The 23,591-nt window shown below is 38.3% G+C and overlaps 1 protein-coding gene across 3 annotated transcripts in view; it reads left to right on the forward strand.

Moving 5' to 3' along the window:
* The window catches only part of SCAF11 (SR-related CTD associated factor 11), a 47,730-nt gene extending 27,121 nt beyond the window's left edge, over positions 1 to 20,609 (forward strand). For 2 of the 3 annotated variants that reach the window (XM_033058033.1, XM_033058034.1), the window contains exons 6-15: positions 444 to 511; positions 1,135 to 1,190; positions 3,497 to 3,603; positions 4,372 to 4,461; positions 5,656 to 5,762; positions 9,436 to 11,913; positions 13,837 to 14,180; positions 16,655 to 16,873; positions 17,314 to 17,433; positions 17,795 to 20,609. In XM_033058033.1, the coding sequence (XP_032913924.1) occupies positions 444 to 511; positions 1,135 to 1,190; positions 3,497 to 3,603; positions 4,372 to 4,461; positions 5,656 to 5,762; positions 9,436 to 11,913; positions 13,837 to 14,180; positions 16,655 to 16,873; positions 17,314 to 17,433; positions 17,795 to 17,923 (3,718 nt within the window). In that variant the 3' untranslated portion in view covers positions 17,924 to 20,609. The remainder of the gene's footprint in view (positions 1 to 443; positions 512 to 1,134; positions 1,191 to 3,496; positions 3,604 to 4,371; positions 4,462 to 5,655; positions 5,763 to 9,435; positions 11,914 to 13,836; positions 14,181 to 16,654; positions 16,874 to 17,313; positions 17,434 to 17,794) is intronic. The other variant, XM_033058035.1, reaches the window with a different exon arrangement.
* The last annotated feature ends 2,982 nt before the right edge of the window (positions 20,610 to 23,591 follow it).

A 23,591-nucleotide genomic window follows, 5' to 3' on the forward strand; every position in this document is an offset into this window, starting at 1 on the left:
GTATGAAAAATACAGAGTTCTTGAGGTTTAATATGAAGCAGACTTCACTACAGCAAAGGTAACTGGAGGTAAATTACCTTTTTTAACTCATAAGAAAATAAGATTCACCATTCTGAATCAACACTGACTGATATTCTGAAAAGGAAGCAGGTTTAATAACATTTTTCACATATTGCCATGAAATCAAACAAAACTGATCATTCTGATTTAATACAGGATATTAACTTTTGTGTAAATTGGTTTTCTTATTTTTTCTATCTAAGCTGTTTGAAGCACTGTGGCTTTTAATATATGGAAGACGATATTCATGTTGCAAGTTCAGGTTTTAATAGCAGTTAGAACTTGGTTTATGTGCACAAAATTAAAATACCTTCAAAAAGAAGAGGATTTTGTTTGTATGTGCCTAGAAACTGCTTTTTTAATGTCTTTTTTTGATCTTGCAGAAGAGCTGTATTTCCAGACAGAGGGCCAGTAACAATAAAATTAAGCAGAATTGTGAAGAAAAAATACAGTAAGTTGGTATTTGTCAGAATTGCTGTATTTTAGTAAGGAACTCTGGAATATCTTTTCTTGATGAGCCAGTTAAATTTTTTAAAATTGCTTACATTTGTATATAAAACCCAAATTCCAAGTAGTAGTGTGGAACTTCTAGAACAGAATTACAGTGTGTGAGTCTCCTGTTTTTATATTACTGGAAAATTGCCTCTTCAATTTCAGTCACAAGTCAAATGGATGTGGTTTCAGCCTCAAGTAATTTTCTGCATCAGGCGGCTGGGGAACAGCTAATGACTAGCTTTTATTCATAGAAGTTTGTGTGGTGAGAGTTCAAGCACAAGCAGCACTTAGCTGTGTTTTGGGATTGCTGTTCTGAGGGGCTTATTCAAGAGAAGTTATTTGATAAGCATTTATAACTTAGAAAATTAAGCAGATATCTGAAGAGGTAAAAACTGTTTGGTATCTAAACAGCTATTGTGAAGGTGCTTGTGTTTTTATTTTACTCAGTTTGTATGTAAACATTATAAATACACTCAAAATACACATTTTTTAAACCTCCCATTGCACTAATGATTTTGATGAACTATCAGGAACTAATATGCTAAAGTTAAGACCAAAGTTTTGTTCCTTGTTCCACAGGTAATATTTTGTATGACAAACCAAACAAGAAAGCTTTCTCTGTGAAGATAAACAAGGTTGGTTCTGATAATAAAACATTTGTAAATATTTTCTTTCATTAGAGCATTTTTAAGACTACCTTCCTGCCTATTTTTAAGGTTAACATCTGTTTGTTGATTTTGGTATCTCTTTTTGTCTTGAAGGAATTAAAGTATAGTGCTAGGTTATATGAGCTTCTTTCTCAGATTAAACGTAGTTTTGTGGTGGTAAAATTTTCATTTAGATTAGAATGTTGCATTATAAGATCCTGAAACCTGTTTTCATCCATCTTCACCAATTGAAAAAGGTTTCATGTACAAGCTGTCAGCCAGGCAGCATTATACGAAGGTTTTAATTATTTTCAATAAAATATATAGACGTAATCAACCAAGTAATTTATGTGAATTTGCCGTAGACATTATGGTTTGCATCGCTGGGGTTTTTTTAAATGTGAGATTTCTGTCAAGAAGGTTTGTTTCTAGGCTTCTTGTTCATAAATCTTAGCCTATAAACACAGGATCAACAGGTGCCAGATTTATAAGGAGCTGTAAAGGCTCTCTTTTATGATTTCTATCACCCTTCCTTTCAAAGATACTTTGTGTCTCTGAGACAAGTTTTTGATCAGTGCTTTTTTACTCATAGTTGTACGTGTAAATGAATGTGCGTGAAATAGTTTTAGGTCATAAAAGTAATTCTGAAGTGTAAATGCCATCATTTGCTATCATTCTGTCCTACCTGAAGTTTGAGTATTTGGAGGAAAAGCTATGTTCAAGTCCCTATTTTGGTTATTGCTTTGTTTCATGTAGTATGGGGCACATCCTGCGTATTTTAGGCAGCTGATGACCTGACTTGTAACTTCTGTTTGGTGCTCATTACACCATAGTTGTCAGGGATATTATTAGCTCCCGTTTACCCTTTTAAGTCACATATTTGGAAATTTGGCGTCTCTTACTCTGTAAACTTTAAGTACCTTTCACTGCATTGAGGGGGTTTTGAACTGAAAAGATGGGCCTTACAGTAGATCTGCCACTAATGTGACTTCATGGTTGGGGAATGCTTTCATTTATAGTTTCACTGATTTATGGTGAAGTGTTTAATAACGCTAGGGTCTCAGTACCTGTAGCAAAAAATGCATTAACAAAAGTAGAAACATTAAAAACCTTCAGGAGGAGGAATGGGACTCAATTATCCAAGAAATGCTCAAAAGTTTAAAAGAGCCATGATGTACTAGCAATTACTTCATAAGGACATTTGTGGAATATCTGGATAGCTTTTTTAATTGGAGGGAGAAAGATTAATTTTCAAAACTTATAGTACTCTTGAAATAGAACTTAATCACAACACTTCTTTAGGCAAAATTTAAAATTTGTACGCTGATAAAACAGCAAAAACAACTCTCAGTGCCAAAGTTTGATGGAGCATATCCATAATGACTACATATTGAGACATGTGTTCTTATACATCCCACTACAAAGTTTCTTTTTCATTTTTTTGAATTAAAACTATGGGAATATTCTAAAACCTATTTTAAAATACCAGTCATAGCAATGAACAGGAAAGTTTTATTCAGATCTGAGGTGGTATGACCCCTTTAGGTGTTGTGACAAAAATGGATCAGTGTAGGTGCATGTTGGTGTGGGAAGAGTGTCTGGATGGTTTGTTGTTGGGGTTTGTTTTTTGGTTTTTCCCTGCAGCCAACACAGTGCCCAGCAGCAGAGCTCCCTGCACGCCTGCAAATGGCAGTGGGCCAGCACACAGCGCATGGCTGGGCCTTGTTAGCAACAGGAATTGCTAACTGGTGCTGGTGGTGGTATCTTTTGAAATACAAAATAGGTTCTGAGTGTTGTCTCTGTGTGGGGGCCCAGTAACTAGACACACCAGACAATCTTCAGTTCCATAATCCTACCTGAGGGCAAAGGAGAATCCCAGCTGCCTTCATTAGGTTTTCTTGTTATTTGAAAACAAAACACTTGGTGAACTGCTTTGCAGGGGTGTGAAGGTGCTCGAGCTGTATGTGCTTTGGTGTATTAGATAGCAGAATTGTGCAATAGTGGAGATCAGGCTTCTTCATTCATAATGTCTGTGTGGAGCATTAAGGATATCGCTATATATAAAATATAAAATTTATCTGCAAAGAGCAGTTGTTGAAAATTTAGAGACTGAATAGAGAAAATTTGTTTGCTGTAACTGCAAATCTCTGCATGTAACTATGGAGCTATTATGGTGTCTGGTTTTTATGAGCTAAAGTCTTGCTGACATAATTTAATTTCAGTGCTTCTTCATATATTTAGTGTTAATTATTTTATTTTGGGTGTCTTTAATTCACACTTTATTTTTTGTGTAGCCCAGAAGACAGACCTGCTGGAATGAGTGCATCAGAACTAATTTCTTCAGCACACTTCTGGCTGGTGGTAGCAGTGGAGAATCCTTTTTTAGCTGTAGAAATGACTGGTTAGTGTGTACTAGTGCTTCATCTAAATCGATGGGTTACTGTGTTTTAGATTCTGAAGTTCCTTCTGCTCCTATCTGTGTTATATACTGCCTTGAAATATTTTGAAGATTGCCAGAGTATTTATTCATTGACAAAGAGGAGTTAAAGGATAAACACAAACATTTTAATGAATACTCTTAGGGGCACTCCCCAATTTCTGTCGTGTGTTTAGCATCAGAACTACACACTTGAGTATTTTAATCTTATTTATTAAAGAAGAGTTTTATTTTTAGTTCACGTTTAATTCCTTGCTGAATTGAAACCTTGGATAGGAAAGCCTAATACTTAAGAATGGGTGTATAAAAATTTTTTCACTGAATAGATGGAAGAAAAAGAACAGTCTAAAAGAATGCTATTTGGATACTATGGCGTAATTTAAAAAAATACTGTCTGTATGTTTTTGACAGTCTATGAAAGATGAAATTTTTGCAATGCATGCAGCAGGATTTTATTTGTCAAGGATGCAAAGTTTTTCCATCCTTCCACTCCCCAGCAGAAACGTTTCACCTCTTGTTTTCCATTCCATCTGCTTTATTTATTTAGGACTTTGTTTATGTTTATGACTGTGTTTTTCCTCTAAGCAACAACCAATGCATAGTTTTATCATGACTGTTGAAAGTTCTAATACAGTTAAATTAAAGTCATTGATAGGAGCAATTACTGAAATGCAAAATTGTCATAGTGCAAAGTTACTTTTTGTAACTTCGTGTATGAAATTTGTCTTTCAGTACAGAATTTACAGAAATCAATGCAGGGATCAGGCAGAAGAGACAAGAACTGGAATTGTCCTGTTCATCTGTGATTGCTAGAGTTGAAAGGTCTGTGTTTTGGATTCATGGTGGATTTTCACACTTCAAGTTTGGAGTTTGATTAATTCAAATTGCTCTTTAGATAGAATATAATTTTCATGAAACTAGTGTTTGCATTTAACTTATTAAATTTTTGTGTATTTACTGCTTGGTGTTTTTATGTCAGTGATTTTCTGTATATCTTAATACTTTTTTTGGTATTTGTGAGAAGCATAGTAACTCCAGTGACTTGTGCATCTTAATATGTCACCTTTTCATGAAAATGTGAGTTTGAATGTATTTTCTGCTTGGAAGCTAATACTCAATGAGCTTTTGAAATTTTTTCTGACCATGTTTGCTTTAACATCAGTCTGATTCTGATTCCCCACACCACCCTCTACTCAACTTTTATGGGTTGGTTTTATCACTTTTTCTGTAATCATTTTTTTTAAAATCCTGTTTGCATCTGAAAAGAGCTAACAGGAGTTGTCTCAAGTGAAACAGAGAACATAAGATGATTCTATGGGCTTTCTTGTCAGAAAGCAGATGTGTGTTCAAAAATGCCCTAAGGATATTTTTGTAAGTATTAAGCAGAACCATAAAAGTAACTGATTTTAAAATAATACAATAAGAAATTGGTTCTATGATCTTAATTTTATCACATGTCTTTGGTATAAAAACAAAGACTAAAACTAAAATAGCACATGAAGAGCTTTTTAATTATAATAAAAAATTGCATCTAGGATTGAAATAATAAATTTAAATTTATTACATGTACATTTTCTTTAGGAGAAGTTTCGTTCCAACTCAGTGATAATGGAAAAACTGTTGATCTCTAACTAAACTCTGTTTTTGCCCAAGGTTTACTGAGGCAGTCTGAATAAGTATATATTTCTTTTGTTTGTATGAAGGAAAAAAAAGGAGCCTATTTAAAATTCTCATGTAGGCTATTACTGTTCTATGTTTGCCTTTTAAGAAAACCAGATATATATTGCTTTAACATAGCATACCTTGTTCAAACAGTTTTAATAGATTGGGCAGCAAAATTAACCTGAAATTAAATATGACAAGGAATGTTTTGGTCACTGTCAGCTCTGTCTTTCTCTCCAGTTGTGATAAAGTTGAAAGGGTTGTAGTTGCCCAATGTGTTTTGATTTTGGGCATTGCTTCCAAGACTTGCTACAAACAGCTCAAACAGCTAATGTTACTGCTTTTACTTTGCAGTGTTCCTTTAATACCTTATGGAGCTGAAGCTGAGACCTTTCTCCTCACTTCTTCTGCAGTGGCTGGAAGAGTTCTTCCAACAAATACCAGGCCTTTGGAAAACTTTGGTAAACTTTTTTTTTGTAAGTTTTATTTATAGCTCATGTGGACTGTTGTTAAAATATGATTATCAGAAGTCAAATGGTTACACTTAACAGGGAAAAAATGTGTTTTGAGGCAGTTTGGTACTATTTCAAAGTCAGCTACTTAATTTCTGAAATTGGAATACAGAACATGAATCATCCGCCGCAAAGCTGGTATAACTTATATTTTGAAGATTAAATTAATATGTGTTTATGTCATTTAATTCCGTTTCTAATTGCAACATTTTTTCCATTCATGCTCTTCTTTTATCATTTCCCACTGTTCAAGGATAGATCTTATTTGGATGCATTATGAATGGCATATTTCGGAGGTATATTGTGCAGTGTGAGGAACAAACTTTAGTCAGAGCATTAGTCAGGAAGCAGTAAAGTATATGGATATCTTTCAGTTTGCCTACAAGCTCTACAGGGCAAAACCTTGCAGAAATACTGGAGCTCCGTGGTCTGTCACGAAAGTACAGAAGACAAGACATGGAAAGAATTGCCTTCCTCCAGTTATTTTAACAGCCTCTGTCAAGAATGTAGCTTCTCTTCCAAAAAACTACACAAGTTCAAAGAAGTGGAAACAAAGGAGTCCTATTTTTTTAAGGCTAGAGTAAATGCCTTCTTTGAATTGGGTAATCGCATCACTTCCGCTTGTCTAGTAGGCAGAGAGATAGGACAGATTTGGGCATCCTGGCTGACGAAAATTATGTAGAAGTAACTTGCTGGAAGGAACTAAGTAGTAGAAGAATCATGAAAAAGTTGCATTCATATTATCTATTATTTTTATAGGAATGTATTTCACCTCCACATTTCCCAGTGGCAAATTGATAGGTTGCTTCCTCAGGTCTCTGATGTTTGGCAGTGCAATGTAACTGATGCTTAACCATTTTGCTTCTAGTAGTATATATGTTAGCTCATATCTCTTGACTTCTGTCTACCATTCTACTTCTATAGTCAGATTTTTGTGTTAGGATGCACCAGAAGCATTAAAAAATTATATTTAGAACAGAATTTTGTGAGTTGTCTTGATTAGAATTTTGATACTTGTACTGTGGACAAAGATTGAATTTTAAGGTTAGTGTCAACATACTACAGTATTTTAAGATTCAGAGTTTTCAGTCATCTTCACATTTTATTTAAATACTTTCTATTGATAAGGAGCATGCAGGAAGTAAGAGTCTTAGAATTTCCTAGTAAAACCAGGGGATGGTGGAGATGAAGATTCCTTTGAGGATTTTAGTCATATTCCGTTGAATATGTTCCTCCTTCCCCATTCACTTTTTATATAGCATCTGAGTAAAAGGATGACATGCATAAGGAATGGTAAAGACAAAGGTAAAGAGAAACCTAATCTGAATACTGTTAGAGATACATGGGAAACACATACATATACATACTAACTTTTTAAAAAGTGGAAAAAAGGAGAATGAAGAAAATAACTGGATTTAAAAAAAGATATGCAGACTGGTTCTTACATTTCTTACTAAATTGTGCCTGAAAGATCATAGCATAAGCATTTTTGTTTTTCTTTATACACTCCTCTCAATTTAGAGATATCAATGATGACCATATAATTGTAGTGTCTGAATCATCCCTGTAGCTGCTGCAGTTTTAGTAGTCTGTTACCATTAAATAGCCTTTTTTACTAACTTTAACTATCTTATTAACTGTAAATGCTATAGTGAATCTACAAAGATCACTATGATTTATGCTGGCATTATGCAGTTTTTGTGCGATTAAAATATTTTTCAGTAAAGAGTCAGTGAACTGAAATGCCTTTTATTTGGTCCAAGTCCAAAGCTTGTGAAGCTTTTCTGTTAAAATTTTACAAGTAGTAGGGCATGCTAAAAAGGGGTTTGTGCTTCACATGTAGATTTTGAATGTGCTAGAAAAATAACTCGCCTTCTAATTCTGTCCAGGTTCCCACATTCCGCTTGTATTCTGCTGAGGTTTTTTTTATTAATGCAAAATTATTTCTTCTCCCTTGAAGAAAATTATCACAGATAATAAAATTTGAAATGTCATGTAACATCTGATTTGATTTCCTGGCTATTGTAATAGGTTTGAAGATATAGTTAGTCTGAGACAGCCACCTGTTGCTGAGTAAGTGCTGCTTAACCACTGTAAAGTCACTTCATAACAAAATGATTGGCAAGACTGTTAGAGTTGATACCTGAAATAGTGTCAGTCACCTGAAATTCCTTTGGAAGTTCTTTACCATCATGTTATTTTCTTTTAAATACATGATGCCTTCTATACAGTTGAACTTAGTTTACTTTTTCTCAAGTGGTTATTTGATCATTGGACATGCAAAACCCAGAACTACTATTTTTTTTTTTCATACTCAGGCAGATTACTATGTGTTTGCAAGGAAGATCAAAGGATGTGATTATAGTCCTGTGCTCTTTTAAAGGCTACCGAGGTGGTTATGGAATTAATTCTCTGAGATTATTGTTTGCATTTAACACAATGAGGGCTTTTTTGTCCTGCTAACAAAGTAGTAAGTGGTAGAAAAAGCTTTTTTGCTGTTACTTACTTTTCTTATTCAAATCTTACTTTTATAAAATCTGTTTGTGAATACATTAGATAAATATTTATAGTGTAGCAAAAGCATGGGAAATAATATACAGAGTTAAAAATCACATGTTTATGATGTGAGAGATTCATTGGAAAATCTACAGCAATTAATCTTTCTTAGTTTGCACTATTCATGTATGAAATTGAAGCTGTAAAAGAATTCATTTGAATGCCACATTCTTGATGCTTTCTGAAATCTACACAAAGTGTTAAAATAATTAATGGACATTCCAAGAAATTAATTTAGTTCTGAAGTATTGCATTCAAGTATATTTACTTAATTATCATTAATCTTTTATTCCTGAGCTGTGCACCAGCAGGTTTCATAGGTACTGACATTGCAGTCTTTCCTTTGCAGTGAATATAACCCTTATCTTCTCTTCCAAAACTTGTGGAATGGTAGATGCCATGAAGTAAATCAGTGCAGTATCAACACAAGAGCTGAGCTGCTTGCTAGATGTACCTTAGTGTCATTCTTCATAGAGCTTTTGTTTTTTTGATGCACTGTAGGTGCTGCAGGCACCTTGGGTGTCTTGTGGCAGAGTTTAAGTTCAGTTTGCCCTATAACTGATGAATCAGTTTGCATTTTCATTGCTGTGTCTGATCAACTGCTGTGCATGTGATCATCCACTGATGGCCATTAGAAAATGTCCCTTTCTCTAGTACTGAGCTTCAGTATAAGAGGCTTGTATTATAGCGTGGCAGGAACTGCTGTATGCTAACAGTGTTGTCTGGTTAATTCATTACTTTTCTAATAGCTTAAATACTGACTGTCATTGAGTAGCCATGTCAATAACAGTTTCACTGTGCATGCTGTCACTGTCCATGTAGCCATGCCAGCACTGCTTCTAAAGTGTGTGCTCGCAGATGTCTGATGTGTCACTTTACCTTATCTCTGTTCTTTAAAACAACCAGTTTTCATATTAAAAAAATAAAGGTGTGGCAATATTTTGTACTTAATCTTAAATTGTGTTATTTGAGGATATCTGTTACACTGCAGAAGGCCCTTTTATATTCTTAAATATGTTCAGATAAATGGTTATTATCAAATCTTAATGTCTTCTGTTTTTATTAGAATCTTTAGGCAAAGGATATGCTGTTGCATGTACCCAAGAAGGAGAAGAGAAAAAGGAAGCTTCTGGTTCATCTAGCACTAGAGGAAGTAGGAGGAAATCAGTTACTACTACTCCTACAAGAAGGTCTGCACGAAACAGCAAAAATGAGACTCTGAGTCAGTCTCGGAGCTCCCCTCGATCTAGCAGTTCTGCATGCAGTGCTTCTGATAGCAATAACCCACCTCTGAATAAAACTCATTCAGAAGCAGAGAATGCTCCTCCAAAACGCAAGTCTAAAAGAGCAGTTAAACAACAAACACCTGCAGTTAAAAAGAAACTGAGAAGTTCTGCACGTTCTGAGAAATCACCCAGCGGCTCAGTGGAAGATGATGACATTGCTGAGCCTGAAGCAGTCCTAACTTTAGATAAAGACCACCAGTCAGATAACGAAAGCAATAATGCAAGCCTCCCCCAGAAGGATAATGTAGAAATAGAATCCGCTAATGGATTGGAAAGCTGTAGTGAGCATGCAGAAATTGAGCAAACTATGGGAGAATGTGACAAAGATGAAAATACTTCAGGCAATACAGATTTAAGTTTTTCTCTCCAAGAAACCCCAATACTAGCTTTAGGAAGTGAAAGTCAGGAATTTGAAGTAAAAGATGTTACTGAAAAAAATGTAGATCTTGCCAATCAGGACAATTGCGAAAATACTCTTGAACAAGTGGAAACAGTAGCTAGTCCCAAAGATGATGTATGTGACCATGCAACTTCTGAAAAAATAGATCAGACATCATGTAGTCCTCAAAAAAAATTAATGGAGAATATAGAAACTTTGACTAAAGTAGCTAGTCCAGAAAATGAATTGTTGGAACATCGGGAACCTTTGGGAAAAGATCAGCCATTAGAGAGCCCCAGAAGTGAATTGCCTGTGCATCCTGAAGACATGGAAATAGATAATTCTGAGACTGAACTAAAACCAGTAGCAGACTGTGCAAAACCTGTTCAAGATGAAGAACCAGATGCATTAATACACAGTATTTCTATGGACAGTACATCAGAACAACCATTAAAAGAGAACACCATTACAGAAAGTGAAGACGGTGGAGCTTCAGAGTCACCCCCAGTAAATGCTGAAAATAAACATTTTGGTGAAGATAACAATGAAATGATACCAATGGACTGTGATTCATTTTGCAGTGACCAGAATGAACCTAAGATTGAGCATTTACCACCACCTGAAAGTACAGAGCAAGAAGTTAACTCCTTACAGTGTGATGTGGGAAACTCTGCATCAGATTCCGATGAAAAAGATGAAAATGTTCCTCAAGAAAAAGAGTGCCAGCCAGAGCTCAAAAAAGAGAAAAAGGCTCGAACTAGGAGATCTAGATTTCACTCTCCATCAACAACTTGGTCTCCTTCTGGGAGAGAGAGCAGGAAATCTCAGTCACCATCCCCTAAAAGGGAAACAACTGGAGAGAGGAGCTCACGATCGCCCAAGAAGGTACCTGTGAGAGAGGGAAGGAGATCCTTATCTTGCTCTCCAAAGAGAGACACAGTCAGAGATGAGAAAAAAACACCACCTCGATCTCCCCAGAGGGAAACTGTCAGGGAAAGCAGGAGATCATCTTCTCGATCAGGAACTAAGGATTCATCTCCAAGGCGAAAATCTAGGTCTCGAAGCAGTGATAGAGATAGTCAAAGAAGAGATCGTGACAGAGAAAGAAGAAATAGGAGGCGGTCTAGGTCACAATCGCGCTCTAGATCAAGATCACGATCCAGGACTAGAAATAAAGGTTCTTCATTCTCTAGAAGTGAGAGGGAAAGTCATTCACCTCGATGGAAAGAGAGATGGGCAAATGACAACTGGAGGAGTCCTAGAGGAAGTGACCGATACAGGAGAAGTGATCAAGAGAAGCAAAATGAAAACCTTAAAAAAGAGAAGGACAATAATACAGAAAAAAGCAATGATGATCAGTGTTCTTCAGATAAGCAGAGGAATGATTGTCCAGATTGGGTAATGGAGAGGATAAACTCTGTTTCTGAAGTCAGGAACAGAGAAAGAGAGAAACCGCATTGGGAAGAGGGCAGGCATGATAATGCAGGACAGTCTTGGAATAAAAACTTTGGTTCAGGTTGGATTCCGAATCGAGGGAGAGCTCAGCGTGGCCGAGGTGGCCGTGGCCGAAGCGGTTTTATGTATGGAGACCAGAGTGAAAATCACTGGCAAAACAGAAAACCTCTCTCAGGGAACTCAAATGGTTCTGGGAATGAAGCTTCAAGGTTCTCAGAACAGCAGCCATACAAGCGTAAGAATGAACAAGAGTATTCATTCGATACACCTGCTGACAGGTCTGGGTGGACATCTGCATCCAGCTGGGCTGTGAGGAAGACTTTGCCTGCAGATGTGCAGAATTATTATTCGAGAAGGGGACGCAATTCATCCAGCCCACAGTCTGGATGGGGAATGAGACAAGAAGAGGAGACACCTGAACAAGGTAATAACGGTTTTGAAATATATATAATAGCTTAGTCACAGATGAAGTAGCTGAGCAAAATCCTGTCACATTGTCCTGTGATCTCATCTGCTGATTAATTCTTTAAAAAATAATTTGGGGTGAATCCATACTCCTTTTGAAATATGGAGGGGTAAAGGTGTGGAGTTTGGTGGTTTCTTGGTTTTGCGTAAAGTCCAAGTTCGGATTTAAGGACTGTGCATCTGAAGAGTGATGTTGAAGTAGATTGATTTGGCTGAAGAGAAAGAATATCTTCACAGTTACTTTTAGCATCTGTACAACTTTCAAAATTAATTAATTTCAAAAGGACGTTTGCAAACCCACATGGCTGATTTCAGAGATGACAAGGCAACATGTTGATGTTTATCTTGCTCCTAGATAAACACAGTCCTGTTTAAATGCTTTTTAAAAAATGTAGGTTAATCTATAAATGCAAAATCAGTACTTTTACTGTATTTCAGTATTAAAATTCCTCTGAAATGGCAATATAAATCTTTTTGAGGGGTTTTTATATTTAAAAGACAACTGCCCTGACAGAAATAAACTTTTCAGTAGAAAGTAAGTTAACCGAACTGTGGATGAGATTGATTCTGAATAGTTAGGAAATCATCCACAGATTAATAATGACGTGATTAATAATCTTTAAAGATAGATGTGAATTGAATTCAAGAACTATGAAGTCCATTTCTGAAGAAAACCACACTTGCACTCTTGCATTCCCTCCTTGTTTTGCCTTTCATTTTTTTCCATTTTCATTCCATATGCCAGCAGTTTTCTCCCTCTCCTGAGAGATAACTGCCTCAGTGGCTTCCTAGTTTTGAGGCAACATTGTCACCCTTCTGCCTGCTGCAGGGAGAACTTACCAAACCTGTAACTGAAAGCATTCTGTGATTCAAAGACTTTTTCATATAGTTCAGGAGCAGTGAATTCAGCTGAGAATAGTACAACAGTCTCTCATAACTGGATAAAACAGGTTGCCATAATGACATGGTCCTCCAGCCTGCTTTTGCTGATGCTGCTTGAGCAGAGAGGCTGGACCAGAGAGGCTCAATAGGTCCCTTCCAACCTGGGTGATTCTGTTATGCCATTATCTTTAAAAATGAGGATTTGAGTTGACATGTAAGGCCTTAGATTGCGATCCCTGTGAATTAGATAACAGGGTTCCTCAAGGAAGGGATTCTAAGGAAGGACATCTGAATTGTAGTTTATCAGTCATTTCTCCAAACTAATTTCTTGACTTCTGGAAGGCTTGCTGCTTGTGTCTAGATTTTAACCTTTTTCGCTTCTGTTGAAGAGAAGATGGGAGATCAAAGTAATTTATTTAAGAGGTGCTACCTGATACCCCAAAGAGGTTATTTTGACTTCTAGGTTTTACCTGTTGTATCATTATGGGATTTCTGAACAACTCTTTCCAAATATGAATATTTCTTAAATGTTTTGAGGATGACTTATTGCTCAGCATGAAAAATCTCAACAGAGTATTTCTGTAATTTCCAGAACTGTACAATGAGTGTGTGTGAATCAGAGACTTGCTGATTTGGCAATGTGTGACTAACCTTCTGCAATTGCAGAACTGGGTAAATTATGTTGTCTTCCTGCTCTTTGGTGCAAAATTTCAGTTTAGTTATGATGAAATAATTTATTGGCTGTGTTAGGGGAAGAAGTAGAGAAAACACATTCAAAACACAGGCTTTCATAGTAACTGGAACTTTTTAAACTTGGGAAGCTAGAGTTCGGTTTCATGGCATGTATGGTGGTGGGTGCTGCGCAATATCTTGAAAATACTCAGATTACAGAAGGCTTTTTGGTAATCCATCCTTAATTAAGAGTTTAGACACCTGACTCGCCTTTTGCTTTATGAAGTATAGAATTTCTTGATATACTATCTGGTTTTTGTTTTGGCAGATCCAAACCTCAAAGACCAAGGCAACCAGCAAAGTGATGGTTCTCAGTTACCAATAAATATGATGCAACAACAAATGAATGTAATGCCACAAGTGAATGCACAGCACCAACCTATGAATATCTTCCCGTACCCAGTGGGTGTCCATCCTCCTTTGATGAATATGCAACGAAATCCTTTCAACATGCACCCTCCAATGCCCATGCATCTCCCTACCGGAGTGCCTCTCATACAGGTAGCTGCTCCCACAAATATTTCTCAGGGATTACCTCCTCCTCCACCTCCACCCCCACCATCTCAGCAAGTCAACTACATTGCATCACAGCAAGATGGAAAACAATTGCAGGTATGCTTTATCAGAAACCATGACAAGAACAGTGGTGAAATAATACCAGTTAAGGATTCTTTATCTTGAGTGCCATAAATTTATACTTGCAGTTTCTTTCTCTCTTGCCTGTTTTCTTCCACCCCGCACCAAATTTGAAGCGGAAGCATTCATGAGCATATGGGTTATTCAGGGACTGCAGCTTTTAAATAATAACATACAACATCATAACCGGGTTTCTGTGGTAATGGAACGCTGAAAAATGTCATCAGTGTTGTCCATCATTGTTTTTATCTTAAAAGGGACCTGCTTCCAAAACTAAACTTTCCCCTTCCAAACCTGATTGTTAAGCATTCTAGGATATGCTTGAATACCCTTTCAGCAGCATGTAGGAAGTGATCTAAACTTCTGTGTTGCAGTTCTCATCCCATTGGGGTCTGTCAGCAGAGAAAAATTGCCAAGTATTGCATGGCACCCATTTGTTCCACACTCCCATTCTCCAGCTGTTACCATCTCAGTGGCTTCCCCCCACACATTTTTTATTTGGTTTCATCTTTTGAACCTTTTTATTAATAATTTTTGAGACCTCTTTGGTGTTTTATACTTCTCCTGTCATGCCCGATTTTCCTGGTTTTTCATGCCCTGTTTGAGTCCTGACTCCTACTTTATTTCTCCAGTTTCAGAAAGACTCCCATGCTTAGGGCAGGCCAGACCATCTTTTTATGACTCTCAAGATATCTTTAAAACAACTCTTGTGTCTGTGAGGTTCTCCTGTAGCTAGCTGTTTATATTAAGAGCTTTTATATCAAGGAAAGGAATATGAACAACTTGGAGGAGAGCCCATGGCTGTGCAAGAAGATGTAATGCTGCATTTATGATAAGTAAAGGGCTCTTCAGGAGCTGACTGGGGTTTGTGCTTTTCTTTTGCTGCTGCATGTTCTAACCTAAACCACTTTCCCCTATATTCCAGGTTGAAAAAGTGAACAAATGATTTCTAACCCTCTGTTTTCATGCATAATTTCTAAAGATCTGAAGTGAACTGATAAATGGCCTACATTGTTCTCACTTTTCACTGCTGTCATCTGTTCATATTCATTAACTTAGATCAAGGAGAGTTGAATGCTGTGGGAAATACTGAGTGGGGTTACAGGCCATATGAAATAACTTAATACACTGCAAAAGTAAACCAGCAAGGTAGTGCTGGAATGAAAATCTTGGTAGATTCCTTGTTGATTTAATTAATGCCTTCTGTCTTAATAAAAATATTTTCACAATTGGAAATCCAGTAGATTTAACCTCCAAAAATAACAGAACATAGGCTGTGTTCATAGAATAAAAGAACATAGGCTTCAAAGTTCTGAAATGAGTGTCTAGTGCAGCAATAAATATGTTTCTGTAAAGAGGGTGTATTGCTGCAAAATCCAGTTACCTGTTGTAAAGCCCTTGTTATACTTGTTGCTCTTACCTGCTTTTGTGGACTAGTGTCCATGAACCTGAATGCTCTTGCAGTTGCTGGTTCTGGTTCTTTTGGTTTTTTTTTTTTGAGCTTTCATTTGACAACCCTTTAGTGGTAGCACAATAGAAATGACTGAATACTGCAGGACACCACCTGTCCTTCCTGTTGAAAGGAAAATGAAGAGAGCACACTGGTGAGCGTTAGCACGCTGATTAAAACAGCTCCCTTTCTCTGTCCTTTCCAAAGAGCTCAGATTCCTTTTCATTATTTTCCATCTAGATAAATGCAGATGTGTAAAGGGTAATGGTGATGACCTGCAAAAAAGCTGTGTGTAGTGTAGCCTGCCAGAAACATGTCAGGAGGATGTTCTGAGCTTTTGCTAAAAATGGCCTCTACCTGAAGTCTGAGAGTTACCTCATTTCTCAGTTCCAAAGTATGTACCTTTTGGTGATGTTTGGAAATGGCCAGAACATGGCTTTTCCTAAAAACCAGATCCTGGTACTTCAGCCAGCGTTTCATCTCTTGCCTGTGTATTTATATTTGCAAGTTCAAGTGATAACAAACATGAAAATAGATGTTCTCAAGCAGCACCATTATGATGCAGGAATGCAAGTGTGGCTTTGGGTGCCTTTTGCATGTGTTTTAAGGTGCTGATTTTTTTTTTTAGGAAATGATTACTTATCACAACTCTGTTTTGTAAATCAGGTTGATTCTGCAGCCATAAACTTCCTTACCCCTGTACTAACACCCTCTGTGCCTGTTTGCAGGATATTTTATTACTGGGATCAGAGCTATAAAATGGCAGCCAGTGTGGTGACATGGAAGATGCTTTACATCCAAAGCTTTTCTTTCTGTTATATTCTTTGCGTGGATCTAATATAATGTGTGTACCTTCCATAATAATGGGCAGTGTGGAAATTAGGTAATGAACCAAAGCATGCAGTATTTCTTCTCATTCTAGAGCAGCTGAGACTCCTGGAAAGGCACATTGCCATATAGAAGAACCATGTATTAACTACTGCTAACTTTTTTAAAACAGGGTATTCCAAATGCTTCTCATGTAAGTAACAGCATGAGTGCTCCAGCTTTGCCTGCTCCAGCAGCAGTCCTGGGAAACGTGGGAACAGTTCAGGGACCAAATTCGGGTAATGCAACGTCATCAGGTCACATGAAGAGCTCTAATGCAGCTGTAAAACTGGGAGAAAGCAAGGCAAGTGTAACAGTGGAAGCCAGTGCAGATAGCTCGAAGAAGGACCAGGCAAGTTCAAAGTTCAGCATGTGTTTATACATACATTGTTTATATATTTGCATTAAAATATATTAGTTTTGATTTTTATATGAATGAATTTTGATATACTAAAAAATAGCAAGTTATGACAATAACCCTTCAGTGTAATATACTCCATGCCATCATGTATGTAATATTTTTGTGGCAGCCACAGGACACAGATTAGCCTCTGACTGTTCTTAATGCAGACTTCTTTAAAGCATCACTATTATGAATATTACTTAAATTGCTGTGGGAAAACGTTCTGTTCTTAGCAGAGCACAGGCAGCTCCCATGAGAGCTAAAATGTGGAGGGGGGGAGGTGGTTTTCTAATCTTCTGTAGTAACCCTTTTCCTGTAAAGTTTTAACTTGTGATTGATAAAGATACATAGGCAGTGAAATATAATGCTCAAGTTTGTTTTCTCTTCAGAAATTGTTAATTCAAGAAAAAGCAGCACAAGAGGTCAAGCTCGCGATTAAACCTTTCTACCAAAACAAAGATATCACTAAGGAGGAATACAAAGAAATTGTGCGGAAAGCTGTAGATAAAGTAAGTTGGTCCAGTAATCCAAGCTGCACATATTTCACCTGGGGCAAGCTTTGGGGTGGGTTTCTTGTTTTTGTGGGAAGAGCTCACAGGTTGCTGGAAAAGGGGAAAAGGGAGAAGCAAAAATACCTTTCTTCTTTCTCCATCCACAAGAGCTTTCTTTGGCTTCTCAGAACAGAACCTGGTTCTTGTGTGGAGGAGTGGAATGGGAATTCAGAAGTATTTGAGAAGCAATTGGAAAGTATTAGGAGTTTCAAAATATTTTTGCCTGGGACAGAAGAATCAGAAGTGTCAGGAAATAAATGAATAATGTGGTAAATCAATAGAAATGTTTCAAACACTTTTGTTCTTTAAACTGTTGCAGGTTTGTCATAGCAAGAGCGGAGAAGTTAATTCTGCAAAAGTGGCAAATCTAGTGAAAGCGTATGTAGACAAATACAAGCATTCACGGAAGAAAAATCCTGAAGAGGCAGTCTCCTGTGAAAGGAAATAGAATATGTTTTCATTTTTTAGTTTTGTTCTATCTGCAAAGTGCAATTTCAATGTGAACTGTTAACTGAAAATTGTACATGACAGTGATTTGAATTTGGTTTTGATAAAATTATTTTTCAAGGTAGTATATAATGTTTTGTTCTAAAGAAATATAGATCTGCAGGGCAACTTCTTTATTCCTTTTTAAAAAGAGATTTCTAAAAAGAATAAAGGTGTAAAGAAGAATCATTAGGAATGTACGATTGTGTGGATACTTAGATGTACAGCATTTTGACTTGAATAAGAGAGTGCATTAACTTAGAAACTTCAAGTACGTTGGGTTTGGAACAGGTATGTACAGTACATGTGATCAGCAGATTAAAGTAAAAATTTTCTTTTGATTACTCCCTAATTATAGCAGATAAAATAATTAATTGCCTTGACAAATATTTTTAGTGTTAACTGGACAGGCTGAATGCAAGGGTCACAATGTGTATATTAAAAAAGCACATAGAGTTGTCTGAACACAACTGTTTAGATTTCAAAAAGAAGTCATAAACAGTAAAATGTGGTGCCCAAAAGCATGGGTGCTGCACAGCTGTTGTAACACCAAATAAAAATTATGCTGCTTGGTATTATTTGTGATGTTTTTCAATTTGTTTCAAGATAGTGGGATATCTTGAATAATTTTTATGTGTTGAAAGCCCTCAATCACCACACACTGATAACCTCAGTTCAGGTTGTGCCCTTAGGCTAGAAGGAAGTTAGTGTACTAGATGTTCAGAAACAGAAAAGTTTCTTCTTCAAGTAAAATCAAGAAAGGTGGAGTTTATCCAGGTTAGGTCCCCAGTTGACTGGAGTCTGAGCTGCATAATCCTTTTCTCCATTATTTAGGGATCGTGGCATGAATCACCAGACCTGTGCTGTTGGAGACCAAGTGTCTTCCTTCTTCCCTGAGCACTGGAGAGAGGTTATTAGAGGTACCACAAGCATTCTAAAAGCAGCTGTAGGGTCACTGAATGTGCCTGCAGAAAGCTTACACCTCAGGTAAAACCAGTTTTACTGAGGCAGCAGCAGGGAGGGTTGCTGGAATACTGAGATCACTGTGTGCTCCTTAGAGAAACAACAGCTTGAGATCCTTCTCAAAGGAGCCTTACTCTGATTTGTCACAGGTCTCGTCACCAACCCTCCAGTCCTGTTGTGCTGTAACAGCCTTTGGTGTTGGCTCAGCCTGGCTTCCGCTCCAGCCCAAAGCTTCCTGGCCCAGAAGCAGGAATAAAACATTTTACCAGAATGTATCAGTTGAGTTTTCTGAGATGTTCTCTTTGGAGCCAGTAGTTCCCAAATTACCTGTTTTAGGCAGAAAACACAGTCCCACCCTCTGAGTAACTTTAGCAGAAGCTTGAGGATGGCATAAGGGGTATCCACCCCTGTTGTACACGTGTGGTGTAAAGAGGTGTAAAAACGTGATGTTTGTCACAACAGTTGATTGCTTGGTTTTAACTAAAACTTTCTGCAGGCTTAATGAAGAATTTGACTGTCTATATTTATTTTTGTGTGCCTAAATACAAATACTATGTAAATTAGAAACAGATATAATACATTTTCTACAGTCAAGTCAGGTTTTAGACTTTTCAATATACTCAGTTTTACACATGATAGCAATTTGTAAGATCTCTTGAACTATTTTAAGCTAAATTTGGTTAATACTTTTTGAAAAATGTAGCAAATTGCTATGTGTATCTTGGGTTATCAAGCCATGTGTACTTTATTACATTTTCCTTCTCTGAATTTTTGGATTTTAATCACTTTTTATATCTTTTTCTATTCTATACAGTTGAGCCTTGCTATAAAGCTCCTTTCAGGAGTCAGATCGTGTTCCAAGGGGTATTTTTCCTCTTTTGGAAGAGAGATGGAAATTGGGGAAGGTGGGAAGAAACAAGGGAGGCTTTGAACTGGGAGAAGGGAGGGGTCATTAGTTTCTTGTTCTGCAGCTCCTGGGTGGAAGAGAAGCTGTCACTGGCTGCCATGTTGTTGGGGCAGTGACTATAGTGATGCTCCACTGTATTTCAAAACCTAATGAAGAATAGCAGATAGAGTAGCATGTGCTCAGTGACTTTATTTTTTACAGTTAAATACTTCAGAATTTATCAGCAAATATGCAGTTTGTTACAATTTCTGTGTTGAGTTAAAGAAATGCATTGCCTTAATCTGTGGACTCTGCTCCTGTTTCTCCCGAGAAGCAGCGCGGTCTCTGGTGGCTGCCTGAGAAGGGGAGTACGGCAACCTCGGAGTCTTGGTTGTGTTCCAGCAGGATGAAAGGTGTTTTTCTATTTGTTGAAACACCTTCTACTGAAAAGTCCCTACATGCATCAGCACTGAGGGCAGAGGTGGGGAGCTGAGTCCCCTTGCTGCCTCCAGGGTAGTGACGATTCCTTCAATCCAAACTGCCTTGTGGGAAGCAGTTACAAAAGTGTACCTTCTGTGAACTTATGCAAATCAAAAGGGTTTTCCTTGCACCCCTTCCCCTTTCTCACTGTGCATGCTGCTTGAATGTCTCATCCTAAAGATAGACCTTACGAGCACAGTGGCTGTCCAAAGTCCACAGTACTTTGTATGGAGGCTAGAGTGCTGTCTACTGAAAAAAAATACTCTAAAAATTAGTTTCGTGTAGTGTTTAACAGTTTCTAATAAATTCTTTTCTCTCAGCTGTCAGTGTTTGGTTTTAAATGACTCTGGCTCAAGTGATGTGGTTTGGAAAGCAAGGTAGCTCCTCTTCCTTCTGTGCACATGCATTTATCTTGTCTGGGTGACCCCTCCTTTACATCTCATTTGTTTTAAGTGAGCCTTCACCCTGCCATGCTAGGCTGCAGGTGCTCCAAGATAGAAAAAACAAATGCAGGTGCCAAAGAGTACATTCACCCTGGGACTTGTAAAACAGGGAGCAGTTTAGGGCAAGGGGAATGCTGCTGTGGGAAGCCAAAAGGGCAGGATTCAAACCCAGGGTGTGCCTTGTGTGTACAGTGCAGGCACTGCGGTTATGTGGGTTGGGGTGAGGGATTCCATTTTTGATGTGCTGTGAGTCAACTACAAGTTTAGTTGCAAGTCAGTTGCCTAAAACTTAACAGGAGCCCAGTAGGAACAGCAGGAAAACTGGAATGAGGGTGCAAGCCCCTGTCCTAGAAAATGTGTTTCATAACTTGCGATTCACCATCTAACTCTGTTGTAAACGATAAAAACACAGAGTGTCCTACCCAAGGTCAGAACAACCAGACATTGGTGTAAAAGAAAAATTGCCAGGACAACTTTCCTGTGGACAGGTTCAAAACCCCCTAAGAACAAAACCTACATATCCCCTCAGACTGCAGTTTGCAGGAAATCCACCTCAGACCAGCTGTCCATGAGACAGACTTTACTGTGGTTCACCTTTATGAGATTTTTGTTACTCTAATATTGCATTTCTATTCACCTGCAGTAAATCAGGTTTTTTCAAAGGTATGGACACAGATTGCACTCTGGTAATCTTACCAGACAGGGAGAAGCCAAGACCCAAGTGACGCTTCTGATACAAACAGGTGAAAAACAGCAGGCTTCTAAAACCAAGATGGCTTTGAAGTAGTGGTAAGTTAAGAAGATATTGCCATCTCACCACAAACTGGTAATAACTTTAACTCGTTTGAATCAACCTTGAATTGTCTGGCATTTGAAAATGATCACAAATTCAAGCCCCTATGTGCAGTCACTTTCATTCATTCCCTTAGGGGAACCAGGTGCTGCAGGTGCATCCTCTGCCACACAGGACACCGAGCAATATTTGGCTCCCTCAGCTCGCTGCCCCTGCCAGACTGCAGCCTGCAGCCACATCCCCTGACACAGCAAGCCAAGGGCCATCAGCCATGGAGCTCTGTGCAGCCACGCATGCAAGCAATGTCCACCAGCCCAGTAAGTACCTGGTAGAAAAGGCAGAGGAGGGAGGAACACAATGGAATGAGCGCAGCTGTTGCGTGTCAGCAGATCTTGTGTAGGGCTGGGAACTGAACTCACACCCCATTACAGGCTCTGGAGCTTCTCCCTCCAGATTACCCCCTGTGAAACTAGCAAGAAGTAAGAACAATGTAGTTTTAGTAGTAATAAAATGATTCAAATCCAGGATGTGCTTTGCCCCAAACTGTAGGTAGGCAGGCAGTTCAGCCCTGCCATCATGCTCTATGCAGGAAATACCAGGAACTGCAGCATCAAGCACAGCTGAGCATAAATTGGTGGAAATAAAGAGCTGATCCAGAGGTGATCAACTGCAGTACATCTCCTCCTTCCAGGCAACGGTGCTGCAATAGCTTTCAGTGGAATTAGACCATAGACCAACAAAACGCTGTGTTACTGTGCTGACAACTTCACAACCCTAGAGGATTCAGGCTGATGATGGAGGAATAATGTTTACTTCGGCAAGAGATGCTTTTAGCATCCTTATCATGCTGCAAAACTCTTTGAAGGAAGAAATGTAACTGTAGATATAAGAAAATTCCTCATTTAAGAAATAGAGCTAACCTGGAATCAGTGTAATAGTTATGAAACACATGTTTCCAGTTGCTCCCTCCCCTCAATGAGCTTTCAAAAACTGGATTTGTCACAAACTTGGAGCTGTGAAGAGTTAAAAAACAACTCTGCATCAAACTCCTCCGTACCACTGTTAAACAAGCACAAAAATACAGATGACATGGAGCTGAGTACTCACTCTGCAGTAAGTGCAGTTACACCTCACCAAGGTCCCTTCGTGCATCCTGCAGCTTTTTGTCTATTGGCACCTATGTCCTGAACCAGGGCGTTGCACTGGAGCAGTGGGCCAGGAAGTACTTCCCAGCGAAGCAATCAACGGCTGCACACAAATCCATAGTGCAGACCAGGGCTCTCCACCACAGGCTGTCAGTCAGGCATTGGCACTGGGCCCCATTCCTCACCTGGGAAATGCCCCTGGCAGCCAGGGCAGGTTTGCAGCTGGCGGCTGCAGCGCGAGCTGGGGCCGAGCAGAAATGCTCGGGCAGGGTAAGGGCCAGCTACAGCTCTGCACCTCACATCCCTGACACGTTAGGCTGCTCACAGGGGTAATGGCTTTGCTTGTAAGCAATCCCAAGTAAAGGTATTTTCACAGCTTCCTTCCAAGGAGTGCTCTCAACCTCATTTTCTCAATTTTTAATTCCATTACTCCATGCTGTATTTCCTAAACTACTGGAATCAATTACTTTCTGTATCTGTAAGACCACATCTTGCAATCTAGTAAGTATTTTGCCCTCTCAGTCACCATGGAAAATTATTCAGCCCATAAATCCATTAGATAACAGCAAACGCAACAGAGCTTTTAATGACTGTATTTTAAGAAACCTTAATTAGTTCCATATTTAGCGCAGACTCTTTAAAGCCAGGTTTGGTTCTCACCTCAGTCAGCAGTCAGATTGTGACTTTACAGAAGCAGGAAAGTGCTCATTTATCTGGAGATGTGCTGGAGAGGTATTTGCACCAAAGACAGCAGACACAAAATGACATCTGCTCCTCTGACACTTAGTTACAAAGCGCTGCCCTGCACAGGTCAGCCATACAGACCTCGCCTGAATCCGTGCAACAACTCTGAATTCTACCATTCTGACACAGGGTGAGAAGGCTGTTACACTCTGGGTGCAAACGTTTACAAAGCACCA

This window comes from Catharus ustulatus, chromosome 4 (assembly GCF_009819885.2).
Source record: "Catharus ustulatus isolate bCatUst1 chromosome 4, bCatUst1.pri.v2, whole genome shotgun sequence".
Classification (NCBI taxonomy): domain Eukaryota; kingdom Metazoa; phylum Chordata; class Aves; order Passeriformes; family Turdidae; genus Catharus; species Catharus ustulatus.